The sequence below is a fragment of the Vulpes lagopus genome, chromosome 3 (genome assembly GCF_018345385.1).
Source record: "Vulpes lagopus strain Blue_001 chromosome 3, ASM1834538v1, whole genome shotgun sequence".
NCBI classification, from domain to species: domain Eukaryota; kingdom Metazoa; phylum Chordata; class Mammalia; order Carnivora; family Canidae; genus Vulpes; species Vulpes lagopus.
The window spans coordinates 141,830,565-141,854,681 of NC_054826.1; the positions used below are offsets into that span (position 1 = coordinate 141,830,565).

Below are 24,117 nucleotides of genomic sequence, written 5' to 3' on the forward strand. Positions count from 1 at the left end.
ATTCAATCTGTTCCTTAGAGAAACTTTTTAATTAAAGGCTTGCTTTATCCTAATGAAACTTTTCTTATAACCCTTTCAAATAGTCATTTTTTATCTTCATAAACCCTTCCCCAAAGGAAAGAAAAAGGATATATTATTCATCATTCTACCCTACCACCCAATGTTACTTTCAGACTGCAGTTCCACCACCATCAATTACGACAGATTCTGAATCCAATCATTTCTCATCATCAAAAGAACCATTGGATTACTGGGACATTTCTCTCATTACAGAAAGACTTGAGCACCTGGCTTTATTTCTTCCTTCTCTCCCAGACCCTGTCATCAACCTATGATATGTCAAACACTCTTGGCTCACAATTTCTTTAAAACTTCTACTTTGACAATTTTTACATCAATCCATTTTAGCAACTTCTCTTGCTACATCTTTGAGTTTTCTTTCTCTTTTTGTGTTTTGCCATTCATTTCTGCTTTCCCAACATTTTCCCATCTTTCTTAATTCTCCTATTCCATGCAATTACTGAACCCACTTTGGGGCTTTATGCTAATTCTGTTTGTTCTTCGCTTGACTTTATTTACAATGTAGCCTAAGTGTTTTTTGATGTTCTTCAGTGCCAGACTTGGATAAATCCAATCTTGTATTTTGGCTAAGCTTTCATCTAGGTTAAGTATTAAAGTAAAAATATTCCAATTTTAGTACACGTGCTGAAGTGAGCACTAGAGTGAAAACACATACACACCCCAAAACTGATTCCATAAACATTTTGCTATTTAAATCTAACATTAGCCGATTTGGGAGTCTACTTCCAAGGGTTCCCTACAAATTTACAAGATTTATGTCCCACATCCTACTCTCAATCTTGTTATACTCATAAAGTCTGAGAATGGCATCAGAATTCCCTCAAAATTTTCAACCAACTTCAAAAGTCCTTTCTTTCATCTGTTCCCCCCTTTTCCTTTCTTCATAAAAACACAGAATGGTGAGAAGAAAAGAATATGGGCTATATAACTGATGACTTCAGTTCTGGCTCCAGCTCTGCCCCTACATTTTCCTTCCCCTACATTTCTATGAGAGCTTGCTAATCCTTTCCAGTTCTTCACTATGATCCTCAACAAGTACCTTTCTATGTTTTAGGCCTTGGCATTTTCACTATACAATCAATTCTAGGACTGAAGCTAGCCTTAAAAACAAATACTAGGGGTGACTGGGTGGCACAGCTGGTTAACCATCCAATTCTTGGTTTTGGATCAGGAGATGAACTCAAGGTTGTGAGACTGAGCCCTGTGTTGGGCTCCATGCTCAGTGAGCAGTTTGCTTAAGATTCTCTCTCCCTCTCCCCTTCCCACTTGTGCTCTAAGTCTCCCCCAAAACCCCACAAAAAACAAATACTAGTTAATATGAAATGAGCATTCATTATATGCCAAGCACTATACAAACTATACTTATTAACACATTTAATCCTCATAATACCCTTGTAACACTGTCATTATAACCACTACAAATGGGGAGGCTAAGACAGTGAAGCTAAGATGAATTCTGAACTCATGACACCTGGATCTGGAGCCCATACAATTATACACAGTCCCTCAATACAACCATTTCTCAACTACATTCCATTTCTCTTTCCTTTTTTTATAGCACACTTCTTCAAAGAGTAATAAATGCCTTCTTACCATATTTATACCCTTTAATCCATCATAATTTGATTTATACCCACCTTCATGAATAACCTTATGGGAACTACTGAACTGAGTAGGAACTTTTAATTTTAATCCCATTTATCTCATCCTTAAGTTTAATTTTTCCCACAATATAAATGTGCACTGCTTAAGTTTCAATTGTAATTTCAAGCCATTAATCCTCTTGCCCTCTTACACCTGAAGAATCTTAAGCCAAGCTTTTAAAATATCACACCTGTTTTTCCAATTCACAAGTTCACAGAATTTCCTACTACCTAGTGGACTTCTCCACAAGTTTAATTCTTTCTTTCTTTCTTTTTTTTTTTTTTAAGATTTATTTATTTATGATAGACATAGGGAGAGGGAGAGGGGCAGAGACAGGAGGAGGGAGAAGCAGGCTTCATGCCGGGAGCCTGACGTGGGACTCGATCCCGGGACTCCAGGATCGCGCCCTGGGCCAAAGGCAGGCGCTAAACCGCTGAGCCACCCAGGGATCCCCAGTTTAATTCTTTCTAAGTACTTGTATCAATAAGATGTCAAGTACTATTACCTTTATGTTTTTTTTTTTCCCCCGTATTTGTCTCTTTTCATTCTCATTTCATGTCCCCAGTTTAGATTCCCAACTGTATTTTATTTAGACTAATAGTCTCCACTATACTCCCTTGGCTAACAACAGTTCTAAGATTTTGTCTCAAGTTCTCTCTGGTATCACTGCCTTTCATAGTTTACCAATTACCCTATGGCTTAATCATAACTCAATGTTGTCACTCCCTAAACGTGATATATACTTTCTCACATCTGCTCACACTAATTTTTATTCTTTTAAAGATTATATTTATTCATTCATAAGAGGCACAGAGAGAGGCAAAGACATAGGCAGAGGGTGAAGTTAGTTCCCTGTGGGGCAGCTTGATGCAGAACTTGATGACCTGAGCTAAAGGCAGACAATCACTGAGCCACCCAGGCATCCCTTTTTATTCTTTTTATTTGTATCCAAATCAAATGGCCATAAAACATTCCCAATATCTCCTTCAGATGAATCTCACTGTGTATTTCATTATGCTCTAATACCACACCAACTCTGTTACAGATTTCACTTTGCCTCAAATCAGAGCTACTCAGATGTTTGCTGCTTCCACCAGATTGTAAATCAAGTTATAGAACCTTGTAATTCTGAATCTCTGCAGTGCCTAGCACAGTGCTAAAATGACTGCTGAATAAGTCAATGAATGAAATAACCAGGATGTTACTGACATGAGGCAGAATCCATTCAGGGCTATGAAATGCTCATGCCAAATACTTAACAAAATTATGGGAATATCTAGAAAGCGGGATATATATATATATATATGAAAGGTACTCAGAATTCTTCTCAAGAGAAGAATTAAAATGAGATTTCCTATATGCATCTATTGTTTTCTTGCTCTATCTTTAGAGCAACTAGTGAAAATTTTCTGCCTAATTTTTACTTACTTTAGATAGAGGCACATTTTATACTGCAGTCAGTTTTTCTTCTATCAATTATAAAAGCAGCAGTAATACACTTTAGAAAAGCTTTTGTTTTCAATATACATAACTGTCAACTCTTAAAAACCAACACTTTTTGAAAGTAAAATTTACAGTCTGATTTAATTTAAACTTACCTTTTATATTCAAAGGCTAGCACTGATTACTACTGAATTAAGGCTGTGTAGCCCGAGAAATATGAACAGTAACACTAGAATAAATAAATTCAACTATCTGACAGACTGTCTTGGAAATGAAGGTAAATAGAATTTCTTAAAACTACAGCTGAGAACAATATGATGAGTGAACCTAACATAGTTCAAGCAAAGGTTATGTGATTATCCATTAAGAACTTTATATGAAAATATTACCTTGGACAGTTAAATGGCAGTCTATGAACAACATCTTATAGCCCTACAGGAATAAACTTATCCTATTTGAAAATGCTGGCAAATAAGTAAATGTGCATTGACATGGTAACATTATTTCTCTAACATTCATATCACATCTGTGACCTATTATATTTCCAAAGTAGGCAACTACCACTAACAGATTTCCTTTGCTAAGAAAACACGTTCCAGATTTAACATATATTCATTCAAATATTATTTTAAAAGGGCTCAAAGAGTTAACTCTCTAAAGATTATTGCTTCAAGTTAATTCATGATTTAGAGGTTAAAAACCTCTATCTACTGACAGTTATTTTCAAATGAACAATTCTATCTCAGATTACTTTTCTGAAAGAAGTATTTTAAAGACTGAGAAATTAATATTTTAAAAACTCAGCCACAGCAAAATTGGTTAGTTTAATAATCCAAATTAATTCAGTATTATTTTCTAAGAATACACATGTAGAGAAGTTTCAACCTAACTTCTATAGTTTCCTACTTCTTACACATTAAAACAGAAATGAAATGAGAAAGCCAAAGTTATGGGACAGTGAGTTAGTACAAGATTTTCATGTGACTTATGACCAAAAATTTGATTTTATTGAACATGACAAAATACTGCTTTTCTAATTTATGGCTTTTTAAAAAATTGCAAATGTTATGGCATTCAGTGATACACTCTAAAAATGCATGGAGTTTAATATTTTTAAAAGTATTTCTAGAATGTTTGTATATTTGTAATGATTTTAGTTTTTGTTGGAGGATGATTTGCAAATGTGTCTGCAGTAGATTAACTAAGTTTGATTTTACAACCAAATTTTCTTTTCTATAATGTAGTCTTATAGATTAGAGCTTTGCTAAAATTAAGATTCTGGCATTTAAGTTTTAGCGTACACTTTCTGAAAACATAAAAATATAAATTCAGTTTACTATATTTTGGTTTGCATATTATATATGTATTTCTCTATTTTCTATTCAATTTTAAATGGACATATAAACAATACTTCTGGCTTTGTAATCATATAATAACCAGGTTAAACACTAAATGGACTTGGTAACATCTTGGTAACAGAAAACATTTAAGTATATGGGGAGGGGGAATTAAAAAAGGGAAATTAAAATTATAGGACGTATGTATTTACTACACATATGACATTATTCTATTATTAACTCCATAGGGAAAAAGAAGGCAGGCTAACAGCCCTAATCTATAGTATATTTTATTCAAATTCAAATTTGTTTGTTAGGAGCATGAATTTTGAAGCCGGACTGCCAGAATGCCTATCTCAACCACTCACTAATTATGGGAATCGGAGCAAAATGCTTAATCTTTGTGTGTCCCAGTTTCTAAACCTATGAAGTGAGGGACAATAAGAATAACTACATTTAGGGATAATGTGAGGATTAACTCACAAAGGCTAAGAATGATGCCTGGCACTTCATACATATTCACGAAATGGTCAGTGATTAGTATCCATATGCATCAGACAACCTTTTGGGCTTCCGGCATTGAGACAATATCATTTTAAGCCACAGTATTTCATGTGTTTTTGCTACAAAATATATGGAGAACTGTAGCAATTAAGGTGGAATCTTAAGTAATTACTTTTAAACTAATAACTTTGTAAATATTTATTCCTATCACAGGAACTACCCCCAAAATATCTAGGCATTTTTATAGTGGAGCCCAATTCCTATAGGGAAAGCAAATAGTGGTAGGAAAAAACAGCTAATATCTTCTATCAATACCAATCACATAAAAAGACCCCTCGTGTAAGTATCCTTAAGACTCATTTCAGCAAGCATTTCTTTTTAGAAAAGTCTCCTTAATGGCCTACATCGTAATAATTAACTGAAAGTAGCCCTATAAATTCATGAAATTACCAACTGATAATTTTGTTCTTCCTAAGCTATTGAATGGTTCAGTAGAAAAACAAGAATTTCCAAATTGCATTCACCTTGGAGGCTACTGAAACAGCCTAAATTTACTAAATAATACCTAAAACACAACAATGAGCATCTTATTTCCTAAAAATACACACATGGGAAAACACAGGCATCACTTAAATATAAGGAAATAATATGAGTACTGCTCGATTAGCTCACTGCTAACATACTAATTAATTTCCAATTAGTTTAGCTTTGTAGTTTTCCCCATCATCACTCTGAAATAAGACATGTAAGATAGCAATGTTTCACAAAAGATGTTTTTACTGCATATCCTATAGAATCACAGTTAAAAAGTATAAACAGACAGATTGCATATACACAAGGATTAAAGGGAAACATCACCTAAGGGACTTTAATCCTTTGAGAAAACAACTCCTACTCATTATTTGTAGATCATTTTTTTCCTCACAAATAGCTGTAAGAGAAAAGTGATTTATATTCTGTTGGTATTTAGTAAGGAAATACTAACGCCTCCTGGTGCCTTCCTGGTTCTTTATTTTAGGGGGATGAATTCTTTTTTGAAAGAAACATATCTGAGTTTTAATTAACTCTGTTTAGTCTCTTATTCACCACCCGCCTTCCCTCTTTTGGGCCACTGGCTAAGACTAAAATAAAAAAAGATTATTACATTGATAAACCAGACAGCTCACTTCTGGACTAAGGTCACTATCTCAAACACATTTGAGGCTACCAGCACTAGAGGCAACTTACTTACTTACTTACTTTCTGAAGTTTAAACTGTAGTTGGAAAGAATCTAGGTTGTACCCATTCATGAAAAGGTTTAAATAATAAATGAAAAAAACAAAAGCTGGGTGTCAATTTCTTCCACCAAAACTAACAAATAATTGCAAGAATTCAACTGTCCTGCACAAATCGCATTACAAGGTAAACAGTCCTAGTTGATGAAGGAAAACTCTATAAAGATTTTCAACTAATTAATGTAGAGAAATATGTCAATTAGGGGAGAAAGGCAACATTTGCAAACACCAAATGAAATAATTAAGGCACCAATCACTGGTGGAAACTCAAACCATTAGTAGAAAAATATAATGGAAAGATCAGAATGTCACCACCTGAACCACAATCTGTCTTAAAGCAACACTCAATGTGGGATAACCAGATGTTTTATGCTTCCAATTAAGATACAACATGTAACACAAGAACACCTACTATAAAGTATTCCTGCTTGAAAAAAATGTAACAGGACGTAAATCTAATCAAGCTTTTGGAGCGAACTTCTGGTCTACATAGAAGATGCAGTGGATGGAGGAACAAGTTAAGATGACACTACAAAGAAACAGCCACACCAATCAAGTTTGTAGGACTTTCCCCAAATTTCTAGGTTTCTTCATTAAGTCAATGGAATGGAGGGTGGGGATGAAGGGAGATGACTACCACAGATTTTGAGTCTTAGGAAAAATAACAACCACAAGGAATCTATGGCCCTTGAGATCCTATTCTGAACAAATCAAGTCTTAAAATATGTTGAGACAATTGGGGAAATTTGAAGATGGATTGGGTATTCAGTGACATTAAGAAATCACTGTCAAATTTGATGAGTGTGATAATCATATTATGGTTTGATAAGAAAATGTCATTATTAAAAAAAAAGAAAATGTCATTATTTTAAAGATATTATGATAATGTTTGAGATGACATGACATGATGTCGAGGGTTTGCCTCAAAATACAAGAGAAAAAATGAGCAGATAAAGGATAAAACAAGTGTAGAAACTACTAAATTGAGATGAATGTAGGATTCACTACATTAGTATATGACTGAAATCTTTCATAGTAAAAAGTTTAAAATTATTACACAAATAATCCATTCAAAAGTAACAAAGAAAACCAAAGATTTCAGAAACCACTTAAAAATAATTTTTAAAAAATATTTAAGTTTACGTGTTAATCTTATAACACATAGAGAAAAAAATCAATTTAACAGCTAAATAATATTCCATTAGAACAATTATACCAAGATATATTTGGCATGAATTAACAGTATTAAAATACTATTTAATCGCTTTGAAGAGTGTTTTTTTGAGAACACCACTAACTTTGCTAAAAAGCTAAAATTTACCATCTAAAAATTACGAACTTTTCTCTATAGCAGTAATTATCAGCTCCCATTACACAGTAAAAGCATCTTGAGATCTTAAGAAACTATGGACTGCTAGGACTCACTCCGCATGATTCTCACACTGGTGATGTATAGAAAAACCTGAGACACTGTTTCTATAGAATTACAGATTTACCTTAATGAACAAATGTTTGTAATATCTGTTCTCAATTATTATTTAAGATCAACAGATTTCTCATGAAAAATTTGGTCTGCCTTCCTGTTAAGGTCATATGATGAGATAGCTTGCTCTTACTTTATTCAACTCAAAATGCATAGAAAGTTCTAACATTAAGTATTCTTTGACACATTGTCTTCCTTAATTTTTAAAATGTAGACAACATGAGCATGAAAAATTACTTCTAGCACTTCTCTAAAATCGATCCACCCCTTAATAAACTATACTTCTTAAACATGATAAAATGATCATAGTAATGATGTCTCAATTTATAAATCTCAAGGATTTTTATCACTTTGTTCTAAGAAGTAGAATACGTGAATAACTAATAGTTGGCCAGGTTTGTGATTATGTATTTAGATGTCAGATTTCTAATTAATTACAAAGCACTCAGTCTTCCTCTTGAAAAAGTTACATTTTCTGAAACACGGTAATCCCTAGTAATAAAAGAAAAAGAGGAGGAGCCAGGTATAAAGGCTAGTCTTATAAAATTACTGTGTAAAACAAATCAATTAAAATGTACTATATTGATTCCAAATTCAGTCAAGTTCTCAGATATAAAAATTATACAAGGTAAAGGAAATTCCCCTAAATATTTGCAGAAAAGGAGGACCATCTAGTACTTGTGTTCTTAAGAAGACTCAGCAGGAAATGGATCCAATGATACTAGTTGGTTGTATGTCAAAGTCACTGGACTTATTAAATATCATTGGAGGAAAATAAACATAGAAAAAATTTAGTTACCACTCCAGAAGGCTATTAAAAGTAGTATTGGAGGTTTATAAACGGTGTTTGAAAACGACTTTTAAAAAAGGCAAAATATGGTTCCTAATAACGATCACAATATCCACAAATGTGTGGGGGAAAAAAGTTAACTTCAAGTCCTATAGATGGATATTTTTGGATTGAGATAAATTATTTAAAAATAACTTATCTATAAGCTGGCATCTAAAATACTGTGAATCAAGTTGAAGACTCAGCTCATACGAAATATGTATATCCTTAATACGCATTTTACATATATTGTATATCCCCAACAGAAAACCTAGCCAACCAATTCAGAGACTTGTAAATGTCTAATAAGAATTTAAAAATTTAAAAATGTCTAATAAGTTAGCTCATAAAAGTTAAATAATAAAACTTGACACATTCCTATTCCTATCAAATTAATATCTTAAGCAAATCAAAAAAATAATATTCAATGCTGGTAGGCAAAAAAGTAGAATGGCCAGCCTCAAATACCATACTAGTTTAATATCATCTTTCCAGAAAGAAATTTACAGTAAGAATCAGGAGCCTTTAACATTTTCTTTGACCCAATAATTCTAGCTAAAGGAATAACTCATTCCTTTAGCTAGACAAAAAAGTTATGTACAGGGTATTTGTCACAATGCCACGTATATTAATAAAACGTCTGGAAGTAAAGGTACTTTCAAAAGTATTACAGATCCACCAGCATGCTAGATAGCTATTAAAATTATTTTTCAAAAAAATTCTTACTAAAATAACTATTACAATAAAACACAGAACTACGCTTACAGAGTGATTTTTAATTTGTATAAAAAATATGTATTTGCATAGAAAATAAGAGGAAAAAATGGTTACCTCTTTTAAATTATCAAAACTACCAGAGTCCATACCATTATTTGATTTTTGAAACTTACAACTCACCTATCATTCAAAAGATATCTGGGGATACTTAGTATAAAAACCTGGTTATCACAAGATGCAAAACCATTAAAACAGGTAAATGATGAAGTCATTTAGTAAAGGAAGGTGAATTCACATATCTTCACCACACAACGTTTTCTTTTTAATCAGAGTGCAGAAACAAGATATATTAAAATATTCAAAATAGAGCTAGAAGATGAAGACAAATTTATTAAGTAGTAAACAACTTTACTCATGCTTTTAGTGCAAAACATGCAGAACACCTGAAAAATGAATGATAAAAGTATAGAGAAGATACAAGTTAATTATGCAAGGGCTTCATAATCTTTTACGAAAAAGACATTTATTTCATTATTTCTTAAAAAAAAAAAAAATCTCACCAGGGCCATGAAGTTGCAAGGAAAACAGTGATGAATTCCCTAGAAGAATCCAGCTGACTTCTAACCAGGACTCTACCCAAAATCCAAACACACGCAGACTTATCTAACTATACGTAAAATGGGCACAAAACTCTGTAGAGTCCAAAAAGTGATTATTATGATCCTGTGCTTGATGCCAGCTGAATTTGACATTTTATACTTGTTTAATGAGTTCGATGTGCATTTTTAAACTTCTCAGAAACTAGATATAAAATCTTGATGTCGTCTACATTAATGATTAAATAATTTATCTCCCCAGCAGAACTACTGTGCCTAGTAGAATGCCTAGATCTAAGAGTTATTCAATAAATGTTGATTTTTTTTTCTCTTCTGTAAAATAATTTCTATTTGTAAATAACTTAAGAATCTACAAGCAAGTAATAATTACAAAGATCTTGTTATCACTCATTGTCTCACTCTTGACTTTACCTTTAAAAATGGTACACTATGAAATAGTCAACTGAACAAGCCAAGTTGAGGGAATAAAGGCTTAAACTAAGCCCACACAGTATAGAAATTCTGTCAGAAAAGAATGCTAAAGAATCTGTTAAAATCATGATAAACAATTATGGCTTGTGCTACACATATTAGAAAATTAGAAAAAGCCAGTTTTTTCTCAAGTTACCAGAATTAATTCTGAGTATCAATTGCTTCTCTTGTGCATAAGGTGTCTTTGTTCATGGATGTATCACTTACATTACTACATATTTACAACAGATAGCAGAACTGTTACATATCTACAGTAAATATATATCTACTTCCAAGAATTACTTCATTATAAGATGTTTTTTCTTTATCTGACTGAGGTAATATAAACTGAACTGTAAGAACTAGTTTGTAATTCATCAATCTTGGGTTCCATATGGACAGAAACTGATTTAAACATAATCTTACACATGTCAGAAATCAAGAATTTCCCAAACACAGCAAATAAAACTGTAAAATTTCATCTTGTTATAAATCACTTTACTCATATAACTTGCAAAAAATAACATTTTCTCTTATTCTTTCTTCATCTTGACTCGATCAACCAGTACTTAAAAATTTTTGCATTGTTTTTCGTGTGTGTGTGTCTATGTGTGTGTGGTGAGTCAAATCCACTGGAGAACAAAGTGAAATATAAATGGTTAAGACAAAAAAAGAGAAAACCAAAATAAATTTTATAGAAAATTCTTCCTAGTTTAAATTGCTTTTTAAGAGATAGGCTATAATATGTGTTGAAAAAAACCCTATGACTACTCCTATTACGTTTTGTCTATTCACTTTTCATTGCTTCTATGCACCGCTAAATTAAAACAATCAGATTATCCTTAAAGAATATGCACATAGAGTCTAGACCTAGGCTCAGACCTAGACAGTCTGACATCAAGTTTAACGTGAAATAAACTCAACAGTATTTCTTCTCTAGAACTTTTCTTCTTTCATTTTGGGAGAAAAAATGAGGACAGTGAAAGGAATACAGCTGACAGAATTTTCATAACATTTTAGGTTTTTCTCCCAACAGCATTCATATGCCTCCTATCTAAAAAAATAAATAAAACCCAACAATTTGTTAAATTACAAAGTGGGGGATTCATTATACTTACTGGAGTTTAACAGGCACTTTCCGATTTGGCAAAATGGGAGAAAAGTGGTATAGACAATAAAAATCATACCTAAGAGGGAGGTCTCCTTGGCAAATGCTGCAGCGATAGCTGGGTCCAATGCAGGTTGTCCATCCCCAGATGGAAGATCAGGTCGAGTATAATCCCTACTTTTATCATTGTTGTATTTTACATTCAAATTCACAAGTTTGGAAAAATCAATCCTTAGGGTACAGCAAGCATTATAAATATTCTGACCATCTAGGGCCTGTAAAAGTGAATAAAGTATATCAGCAGTCTTAAGGAATGAAAATTATCAAGAAACAGGACTTTGACAATAAAACCCAACAATGAAGACCTGCACATAAAAAACACCAGGAAAGGGATCAAATAGCATGTATCATTGTTATCCCAGCTGTACATGTATCTTTTCCAAAAATACTATCTTCTTTAAATAGAAATGCTACTTTAAAATACAACCAGTTAAGCACATATACTAAAGCTTTTAATTAAAAAAATCTGCAAATAATTTGATTTAATAAACAAGGATAACAAATACAGTCAGTCCTACAAGAGTTGTACCATAATGGTCTGCATAATACTTTATTATACATACATACTTTTTGCTGGATGGCAGTACTTAGAAGAATTGGTATAATTTTATATGGTAACTTTTGTTTGATGCCACATTTTATGAAGTGCTTCAAGCCAAATATATCACTATAATGCATAAGAGCAATTCCCATGAAATGGGGCAGAAACTATTATTTCCTTGAGATGTCCACGTGAATCAAAACTTGTTGAATTAGAAAATGTAACATCATCCCAGAAAAGCTTAGGAATAGAAGAGTGCAAACTCTAGAGCTGAAAGCCTATAGTCAATTAGGTCATCTTGAACAAGTTACTTAACCTCTCTGAATCTCAGGATCTATCTTAATCTGGAAAACAGAGGTGATAATGGCTGCCGTAATCCTCGCAGAGTTACCTTGAGGATTAAATAAAAGATGACGTGAAAGTACAATGTGAGTTATAAGACATATGCTACTGTTATTATTATGGTTTTTTTTTCCTGCTCCTATATAATCACCATTTCTACTCTGGCTGGATATAAGACTAGAACAAACTAAAGAACAAGGGAATATATTGTTAATTTTTCGTTAGAATAAACATTTACTGTAAAGACAATTCAAAAAAAAAAAGACAATTCAGAAATGAAGAATATGTTTAGTTCTATAAACCACTTTGAAAATGAAGCAACAGTTCTTCTGATAAAATATCAAGAGATTAAGCTTGATGTTTACACAGACCAAAATCCATTAGGTATATAAATCTAGAACAATATTATTTTAATAGTAGATCAACATTCTTTTGCAAGACCTTTTTAGAGATTGGACTAAAATACAGAATACGAATCTTAGGACAAATTCAAGAGATTGTTGAATATTTCCCTCCAACCCTAATACTTCCATTGTTAATCTTTTCCGGAGTTGTTATTCTCTTATAAAGCAAAATGCCAGGGGGAAATATCTTCCAATTAACTAAAATTAATTGCCAAAAACTGTAATATATAATAAGAGTTTGGTTGGTTCTATCCCTCAAGCTGCCTTTACATAGCACTTTCAAAAACAGAGTACTGGGCTCCCACCCCCAAAGATTATGATTTCTTAGCTCAGGATATCTTAAGAGTCCCATTAGATGCATATGTATATATGCATATATATATATGTGTGTGTGTGTGTGTGTGTGTGTATGCAATCTATAGGACAAGAACCTAGGTGAGCTCTGGATCATACTCTGAAGGACACTATAAATTCTCTTTACCAAAATGTAAAGGTACATTTTGTCGGCTAACTGAATTCCCAGTGCTTATTTTTCATCTTCCATTCATTGGAACAATTGTCACTAGAAAAGTAGAGGTAGGCTTGAGATTCTCTTTCTAAACTTGTATACTTTGCCTATAATTTTATATAACCTCCACCATTTTAACAAGCATAAAAATGTAGCAACTTAACTACAAAGTTTAGAACCAACTCATTTCATTATATACTGAGATCCACAAGGATGACTGCAAAACGAGAAGACATCTGTAGCAGAGCAGATGCTGGAAGAGTTGTGACACGGGATCAAAGTTCTAAGTGCTATACACTGCACTATGTTCTAGGAATACAGCAGAGCAGAGAACAAAGCAGACAAGGTACTCACTCTTACATAACTTAGAGTAAAACAAAAAATACAGGCATCTAACAAGTAATTATAAATAAATTTAATGTGTGGTAATGAGAACTAAGAAAGGAAGGGCTATGATGTAGTTAGAAGTTTACGAAGACCTCTCTGAGATGTGTAAACCTCAAAGACAAGAGTTGGAGATAAAAAAACAAAGAGAAAGCAGAAGCAAATGGAACATGAGCCTGTAAGTCTGAGAAATTAGAGAAAAAACAGCACACGCAATCAATTTTAAAAAGTCCAATATAGTAAAAGGTGAGACAAGCTGAGGACAGATGAAGAGTTTTGTAAGCCTTGTTAAGGAGTAAGGACTTTATACTAAGGAAAAGTCACTGAAGGGCACTGAGAATGAAGTTATAGAACTTTAAGTTGAGATCATTCTTAGTACTCTGTGGAAAAAACAGGTGTGGGCGAAGAAGTAAAAGTTGTGAGCAAAGTCAGAAGACCATTGAAATAAGGATTTAAAAGATGATGGCCTATATTAGGGCTTTACTCAAGCTGATTCATGAACTAGCAGCCCAAACCTATCTGCATGAAGATAAGGAGTCTATGTCAGCATATATATCAATATCACACTACACGCATCATAGCTAGAAGCATGCAGACTTGTATTTTGGCAAAAGCTCCTGGTAACATTAGAGACTAGCACTTTGAAGAACACCTGGCTTAGACTAGAGTGGTGGCAAGAGCTGAGAGATGAAAGAATAGATTCAAAAGAAATTGATGATAAGAATCAGTAAAATTTGGTGATAGGCTGAAAGAAAGAGGAATAATAAGTCATGTTTTCTGGCTTGTTACTGACATAGAATTTGGTACCCTGAGAACACCACAGGTGAGGCAGGATTTGTTTTGGGGGGTGGGGCGGGGAGGCCAGGGAGGGTAACTGACAGGAGTTTGAAGGTGCCTAATGGTTCACTAAGTTCCTAGTCTGAGTCTCTTAGGACAGAACACTAGAGAATCATGTCAAAGGCACTGTCAGAGTCACAAAGGTGTGACTCAGCTGCGGGAATAGATGAAGTCCCCCAGGCAGAAGGGAGGGATATGATAAGACATAGAGAGGTGGAATATATCCAGGTGATAAGTGTTAAAGACCTGGAGAAGAGACAATTTTAAGAAAGAGAATGGCTTACAGTGTCAAAAGTTACCTAGAGGTTAGGGATGATAAGAACTGAATTCATTAAACTGAATAATGCTTTTTAGATTTTCCTACTGTAGTGATCGCTGATGACTCTGGGAAAAGGGGGTTGAAACCAAATTATAGTAGGCAGAGAAATAAAAAGAAGTATAAACAGCAAACAAAGAGCTTATTTAGTAAATCTGGCTATAAATGAAAAGAGAGAAGAAAGGGTGATAGATGTAGAAAGATGTGGAACTCAGGGTAAATTCAATTACAGTGAAGGAGATATAAGGATACTTAAAACACTGGTAAGAAATAGCCAACAAAGAGAAAAATATAAGAGAAAGAAGGGATGATAGATAGTGCAAAGTCTTTTGGAGGACAGAAGAGAACAGGATCTGGTATTTACTGGTCTTAGAAATATCTATGCCTTTTATTAGAAGAGAAAGATAGGTGTGATATAAGTAGATTTTGTGAGAAAAGCTAATGGGAGTTTCCATCTGATAGTTTATATTTTTCCTGAGAAGCAGTACACAAGGTCATAAGGGGAGTAAGAGAAGATTTGGTGGAATGAGAATTTTCTGATATAGTCATTGTGAAAATTGGGACAGCATGAGGACTGGTGAAATGTGGTAAGATTTTTCAAGTACAGTAGAGGGCCAAGTCTAGTTGTGGTTGATGCTGATGAATTTCAACTGGTACCAACTGCTAGATTATATGACATTCTCTAGTTATACTCAACAGTCCATATATGGGCATGAAGAAAAATTACTACAGTCATCAAAAGTCTGTTTCAACAAAGTGTCAGGGTTACAAGATAATGGAGCAAGCAAGTTCGGGAAATAAACTTTTTTTCCTTCTCTAGTAAGTGAAATAAAGTTGAGTTCAGATACCAGAATAGCTAATAATTAATATCAAATAATTACCTATTCTCTTGGAATTACAATGGTACATTTTTACAGAAAAGCCCTGAGTGTATTAACGTTCACAATACCTGATGTTTATTATCTGTACACAGAAGACTGAGTAAATGAAAACTTCAAACACCTGATAACATTAAAGTACAACCTTTTGTCATGATTACTGTAGATTACTTCAGACAAAACACACATATAAACTACTTTCCCCACTGAATTACAGCCCACAGTGTAATTCCATTTCATTGATCCTTTACCAAATACTCTTCCCTCCGCATCAGAAAGGATGACAAAAAATATTCCACATTAAGACAAACATACACTGTATTTTAAATATGTTGTGAAGTTGCAAAAAATGCCATAAAGATCATGACTTTTAGACTGTCTGCTACTGATCAAAGTTCATAGCGCATGTATTTTGGTTACTCTTTAAATACATAAAATATTCTCCAAAGTTGGAGGACTGGGGCATGTAAAGAGAAATCATTATTTTTGGAAAAAAGAATTCCAAGTGTTAATGTATGCCTGAAAAGGAAAATATAATAAGATTAGATCATGTAACTTAAGAACCAGTGAGTAGCAACAGGCTGAAAATATGTCTCCCTTACACATAGTGTGTATTACGATTAGTAATTTAACCTCTTTAAATATTAGCCTCCCTTTGTAACAAAGGATAAATTCCTGTTCTGTTTACAACATAAAATATCAGGAAAAAATTGACGTAACAGCACTTGCTAAACCATTTCAATTATGTCAATATTAACAGTACAGACTTTGTGCTATTTTTTGCTCCCCAAATGAGATTCTGAGGATGGAAACACAATGAAACAATCAAAGATGGTCTGGGTTCCATACAATCTATCTTAATCTAGAGGAAGCACTGAAGTATTACAGAACATAATTAGTCTGAAAATAAGAGTAAGAGGGAGAAAAAGAGGTAAGATAAAAGGCAAAAGATGATAAGTAAAGACAGTTGATGTAATGGTTTAACAATGAATATTTAATGGTTTAACAATGGAATAATCACAATGAAATAATATGACACAAGAAGTTAAACAGCTAGAGCAAAGGAAGAATTAAATATGATACGCAAACAGAAGATTAAGGCATTTAGAAGCAAAGATATGGTACAAAGTTTTGAAAGGTGTCATGATGTGGGAACATAAGTTTACTTCTTTTAATAGTTTCTCACCCTCCATACATAATAAAAAATATGTATGTTGTAAATAAAAAGTAGACTAAGAACCATTCAGAACAGTGGTCTTTAAAAAAAAATCCTTAAAAAGAATATTAAATATACTGTAGTCTTAAATAAACTGAGAACCTATCATAACGTCTGAGCCATATGTGTGATGATATACTTTAGCCAAACGGTCTTGATAGCTAAATTAATTACTGGAAAACACTTAAAATCTTTACTAATGTACATGCACAATTTAATCCTGCTATATCCTCAAGAGCTTAAAACTTCAGACCTAAATCAAACAAAAATGCAAAATAACAGAAACCTGTATTACAGAAAACTACACATGTAACTATCCTTAAAAAGGAAACACTATCACAAATATTAAGCTTTCCTAATAATATCTAAATGACACCAATTTGTGCCATCCATAAAGCTACATGGTATGTTAGTATTAATGACATTCGTGATATATAGCGTGTATATCTATCTGCCTTTGAAAAATGTGGCTATAGTCAAAAAAAAAAAAAAAAAAAAAAAATAGGGCTCCAGACTTACTAGTTTTGCTTGTTGAGCATTTACTGGATCACCATACTGGAGAAGAGCTTGAAACTGGTTATTTTTTGTAAATGTGATTATCTTCAATACAGCACCAAACTTAGAAAATATCTGTTAAAACATTAAAATCAAAGTATTATTTATCTACTGTATCATTATTTCTCCAGTTTATAGGTAAAGATGAAAATTAGTTAAACTTACTTGGTGAAGAACATCAAGTGTTACAGGGTAGTACATATTGTCAATAATTATTCTAAGCACTGGACTCTGGGCTGGAGTCACTGCACTCTCACTAACTGTGGTGCCACTAAGAGGAGTATTTGCTGTCTGGACAGCTGTCACAGCTTGAAGAACTGCTTGAGCACGCTGAAAATTGAAAGATAAACACTTCAGAAACATACTGAATTTTCACTTATACTTTTAAGCTCATTTCTTTTCTAGAACACATACAGATTAAACAAAATTTAATGGTCAATAAATACTTTGGGCACCTGCCATGAACCAGGTATTATCTGTTTATAATTCAAGTAGTCTACTAATATTTAATTCAAAATAATTATCTAGGGTTTGGAACCTTTACTGAACAAGCAAAGATAGGCAGTGTAGTTTATTTTCAAAAGAACAAAATATAGTTTGGCAAATTCACATAATCAGAAAATGTTTTAAAAAGAAACTTAAAAGTTTCTCTAAAGAGAACAATAAAACTTCAGTCTTACATTATTCACTACTCCATAAAAAAGGCACATAGTAAATCTCAGCAAGATAACCCCAAAAAACATTACCATAAGGCTTATTATTTCTAATATAATCTTAAGAGAGGAATATTCAGGATACATATTAAGTCTTTTTTCAGATTAGCGTAACTTCTAAGATACTGCTAATTAAACCAGGACAGAGCAATTACTGTTGAAACACATCTTAATTTCTGAGATTTTAAAATGTGAAAAAATATACATACAGAATAGACTATTCTTACTGTGACAGATAGATAAGGAAATAATTTTTCTACCTATTTGGAGTCAAAAAAACCTATATAAAGGCAAATAATTATTAAATAACAATGACAAATACTGCTACATTGCTTTATAGTTTGAAAAAGCTGTATTGGCAGATGAATAGGAATATCAACTGAACACCATGATAGAATTAGGACAACACTTATGAAAATAAACAGTGCTCCCTTGACAACACATTTGCTATGGTGGTAATCATTTTGCAATATATAAGTGTATCAAATCAATACATTATATCCCTTAAATTACACAATGTATCCATTTTATCTCAATAAAGCTAGAAATAAAAAAGAAACAGTTCACTGAAATGACACATAACCAGGGGAATCACACAGTTTGGAATTCAGAGACCACATGCCCATCTGGTTAAACCTCATTATTTAAATGCTAAAGAAATAATAAGGCCTACAAATTTATATATTGGCTAAAATGACTCAAAGTATTTTAAATAGTGTACAGCAATATTAATTACTTCATTAGTGGAGCATGTCCTTGAATATAGTTATCTGTTACTACAAAGAAATATCACAAGTTAGGAAAATACTAACATCTCCTCTTTCAAATAATGGAATGACTGTCTTTCTGAAACAGGAATCACATGATCATGGTATGCTATTCAAATGGTACAAATGGTTGTGTCCTCTGCAACCCTATCACCCTGTCTGCTTTCCCCTAAACATCACAAATTGGACATATCTGTGAAATGACTACCTAGATAAAAAGAGAACATTATCAAAACTCTAAAAGCCACATTCATGTTTTCTCTCAGTTAAATAAATGGCGTCATATAGTAGGTTTTACTTTCGTCTGGCTTATTTTTTTTCTTTTTTTTGGTTTGGCTTCTTTCAATAAATATTATTGTTATGGTGTACATACATGTTTTGCAGGTACCAGCAGCTTGGTCAATTTTTTTTTTTTTTTTTTGTATTCTAACAAATTCTAATGAATGAATATGCCACAGCATACCCTACTGCTGCTGAACATGTGGATCATTTCCAGCTTTGGACTATTATGTATTAGTATTCCATGAACTTCTTCATACATATCTTTTGATGCACATATGTGTAACTAGGAGTAGATTCACTAAGTCAAAGAATATGTATATGCTCAGCTTTACTATACGTTTCAAGTTTTTAAACACAATCCTAAGAATTTACATACCCAAACATATATATGAAAGCTCCAGATTCTCCTTGTTACCAACACCTGGCATCATCCATCTTAATTTTAGCCAATCTGTTAGTACATGGTAGTATCTCACTGTGATTTTAATTTGTGTTAAGATTTCTTAATGCAAACCTAATCCAGTCTTTGTGGATCAAAAGACAGCTTTCTGGAGGAAACTAAATGTGAGACCTGAAGATGTCTAGCAACTGGCTGTGTGAAATGTGGGTTGGAAAAATGGCACAAGGGCAGGCAGGTCATAATATTCCAGGAAAAATTAACATCACAGAAACACAGTGTTCCCAAAATACTAGAAGTAAGAGAAAGAATGTCAGGTTAGAAGAGTTACAATTACTTTTCGGCAGACACATAGGCAAATATATAGCCAATAAGATAGAAATAGCCATCTTTTCTGGGGGCCCTTATCTTGAGCATGAAAAGGATCTGTTGCAGGGGAGTAACTAAGTCAGATTTGTTTTACAAGGACATATGGGGGGAGGTAGAAAAGGAAAAGGGAGACAGTGGGGTGAAGAGAGAGGTACTAGGGAGAAAGAAATCAAGAGAGGAAAGTAAAGAAGTAGATGAGTATGAGAGCTATCATAGTAACATAGCCAAGAGGTGATTGTGTGTGTCTGAGCTATGCGAGTAGCAAGAACGATGATGAAAACTAGGCAGATACTAAGAAGAATAAATTGGTAAGACTTGGTAACTTGACAAAGGATCATGGAAGAATTCGTGGTTGACTCATATTCATTTGCCTCTGTTATGAAAGCCCATGAAAATGCCTATAAATGAGGTGATGGGGATTAAAGAGTACACTTATGATGAGCACTAAGTATAAAATTGTATAAAATTGTTGACTCACTATACACCTGAAACTAGTATAATACCATATATTAACTATACTAGAATTAAAATAAAAAGCTTAATTAAAAACACCCATTAATGAATATAAAATGGAATAAACCCAAATATTGAATAGAAAGGGTGTTGTCATCAGCTGCGAATACTTTTATCAAAATACTGGTATACAGAAAATGAATGGAAACAAATAAGACACAATGAACACAAAGCAAACAGGGTCTGCACTGACAGTTACATGAGTGACATTAGAATCTGGCAGTCACAAAGGGCAGAGGGGGAAAATAAAAGGGTTAATGGAAAGTCTACCTAATGAGCAACAGGTAAACTGCTGCCTCCCCACCCCACCCCCATCATCACTCTCTCTCCTTTAACCATTAAAAAACAAAAACAACAAAATGCTCCCTTTAAAAGAAACAGGAATTCTAAAGGGAGTTTTACTGACCCAGAATAAGGACCTTTTTTGGTATTTGGAGAATCCCAGCTTAATATCCAAACTCATTACTTTACTGTAATGAAAGCCTACCAGTCCAACCAGTAAAACTTAACTGTCCATTCTGAAATATGAACAGACTACTGGGGGGAGAAGGGATAGACAGATGGATATAGAAGATAAACATAATAGCTAACACTGAAGAAAATAAGATAATTAACATATAGTATTTTTTAAAATATTGTTAATTAGTACCTTAAAGAATTGTAAAATCATAAAACATGACCAATTGTAATATTAAAAAAGATGATCAGAAAAGATTAAAGGGCTTCTGAAAACCAAAATTATGGCTACAAAACCAGGTTTTCTTCAACAGAAGCAACTTTGCATTGCTCCCTATTTCTGGAATAACCAGGTCAGAAGAAGTGCATTTACTTCCTAATCACTTTGAAGTGATTAGTGTTACTCAAATGTCACTTCTTCATGGAGATTTCACGGTTTATCCTATTTAAAATTATAAATACCCTTTCCTTACTTACATTTGTCTATGTATGTCTATGCCTTATCTTTATTTTTTCATGATCTTTGCACTGGAAGCTTTTAAAATGAGAATGCATTCATGAATTAACTTATTAAAATACTAACATATAAAATAAAATTGAAATACTAAATACCATTTTAAATTATAAGTAAAATGAGTATAGAATATTTTCTTTTGGTATATTTCCAATGATAAATTTTTTGAAGCATAATTTCTGGTTCAAAAGTAATGAAAATTATTGTCAAATTAAACAACAAAAAAAAGAAAATTTAGCCTTTAGACAGTAAGTTTTAAATGATTATTTATAACCTATCAAAATGATCTTGAAAAGTCACTTTTTATGAAGGTTAAAATCTATGAGGAATTACATTCCACTACATTTTCAAGACAAAGAGCCAAATATAGTTTAGATATTACTGAAACAGAAAAGATATAATTAGCTAAAAACTGTATTAAAAAAGCTTACAATTTTAGACCATTCTTGCAATGCTCTATGTATTTAGGCTTAAACCGTTCTTATACCATTTTTTTTTTTAATTTATTTATGATAGTCACAGAGAGAGAGAGAGAGAGAGAGAGGCGCAGAGACACTGGCAGAGGGAGAAGCAGGCTCCATGCACCGGGAGCCTGATGTGGGATTCAATCCCGGGTCTCCAGGATCGCGCCCTGGGCCAAAGGCAGGCGCCAAACCGCTGCGCCACCCAGGGATCCCTCTTATACCATTTTTTAATATATTAATTTTAAATAATTAGTATCTTCTATATCATTTTATTTATTTTTTTTTTTCTTTTTTTTTTTTCTCTTTTTTTTTTTTTCTATATCATTTTAAAAAATAAATCAAAATATTCATATATTTTCAATTCTTACATATTGCTTCCTCCAGGAAGACCATGAACACATCTGCAATAAAAATACTTCCATGAAACCTAAGACCTATACAAAGTCAAATATAAACATACTTTAAATGTCCAGGCAACAGAGTTCTACATAGTTTATGTGAATAGCAAGCTCAATCTCATAGTTCCTATACAAAAATCTGAACTTACAACATGAAATGAACATTTTGACCAGAACATTAAAGCTTTGAAAAACTATTACTTAACTAATTCATCAAGTACCAATTTAAAACATGAAAATAATAGACTACACATTTTGTAAACTAACATAATATTTAACATTTAGGGACGTACTACAAGAAAATGTGTTGAAAATAACAAAATGCCATAGTTAATGTTCTGAATGGTTAAACGGTTAAATGGTTACTTTCCATTCATACATCTGAGATTCTTAGTATGTCTTAGGCCATTTTATTTATGTACCAACACATACTCACTTGGTTTAACGTATTATCTGTTTTTAGTTCTTTGTGATTGGAGTACTGGATATAAATTGGTTGGTTACGGAGATGAGGTGTCACAGCAGAATAGTAATTAACCATAGTAATAGCTGCTTCCTCTGTTGCTAGTTCCAAAAATGCCTGAAAATTTAAATAGCAAAAATTTTAATACTAGGAATTATATTTTAAGTAAACTTCAGTATCTGTGTAATCTATTCAGCTAATGAAAAAAATTACTATCTAGAGTATAACCTTTCCAGGTACATTCAGACACTCAAATAAGTTATCCTACTTATCCTTATTTCCACACACCACAAATGTAGTCTAACAAAAACTAGACAAAAATCTTTTTTTTTCTTGACAAAGTAAAATCTAAACATTTTCTAATACTAGAATTTTACCATTCCCCTATTAGAGAACATAAGAGATCTCAAAGTCATTTTTAAAGCAGTATAAGTCCAGAGACAAGGAAAAAAATTAAAAATCCAATTATTAGTGACATTAATTATATTTAATAGATGTTAAATTTCCCACCTTCTTCTAAATGGTATTAGAAATTTTAAGACAAAATCTTATTAATATGCCTGGGCTTTTTTGCCACAGGGATATTTATTCAATGAAGAATATCTAGGATTAATAACTATTTTCTTCTAATGCTACCAGATAAGTATTTCCATGAGATAAGCTTAAAGGTTAAGATGCTACTAGTGTGGGGCGTGTGGGTGGGTCAAATGGGTAAACATCTGCCTTCAGCTCAGGGCATGATCCCAAGGTCCTGAGATGGATGGAGCCCCACACAGAGGGATCCCTGCTCAATAGGGATCCCTCTTCTCCCTCTCCCTGCTGCTCCCCCTGGCTTATGCTCTGTCAAATTAAAGTAAAGTAAAGTAAAGTAAAGTAAAATAAATAAATAAACAAACAAACAAATAAATATATCTTTAAAAAAAGCTACTAGTATCCCGTTTTCTGATATTACAAACAGTAGAGACACAATAAAAAGCTGCATTTATATACATTTGTATTTTCCACAATCTCATTATAACCATCTAAAAATGAATTCAAAGACAAAATTTGAAAACTATAGTGAATCACTCATTCTGGCTCCACAGCGTTAGTTTCTCAATCAGCATTACCAGGAAAAATCAGAATAAGACTTCTGTTATGTTTTTTTAGAAAAGTTAACACATACCATATTCTATCCTTTTATTAAGAATTAGCTAATTCACACATACTGGGTAGTTTCAGGCTTAACATTTTATAGGTCCTGAAAGGAAGC

General features: G+C 32.8%; 1 protein-coding gene across 4 annotated transcripts in view; it reads right to left on the reverse strand.

Annotated features, from left to right (window-relative positions):
- PTBP2 (polypyrimidine tract binding protein 2) overlaps nucleotides 1-24,117 on the reverse strand; it is a 77,621-nt gene that overhangs the window by 14,634 nt on the left and 38,870 nt on the right. For all 4 annotated transcript variants that reach the window (XM_041747835.1, XM_041747834.1, XM_041747833.1 and 1 more), the window contains exons 5-8: nucleotides 22,839-22,982; nucleotides 17,695-17,859; nucleotides 17,494-17,604; nucleotides 11,568-11,763 (exon numbers count right to left, since the gene is read on the reverse strand). In XM_041747835.1, the coding sequence (XP_041603769.1) occupies nucleotides 11,568-11,763; nucleotides 17,494-17,604; nucleotides 17,695-17,859; nucleotides 22,839-22,982 (616 nt within the window). The remainder of the gene's footprint in view (nucleotides 1-11,567; nucleotides 11,764-17,493; nucleotides 17,605-17,694; nucleotides 17,860-22,838; nucleotides 22,983-24,117) is intronic.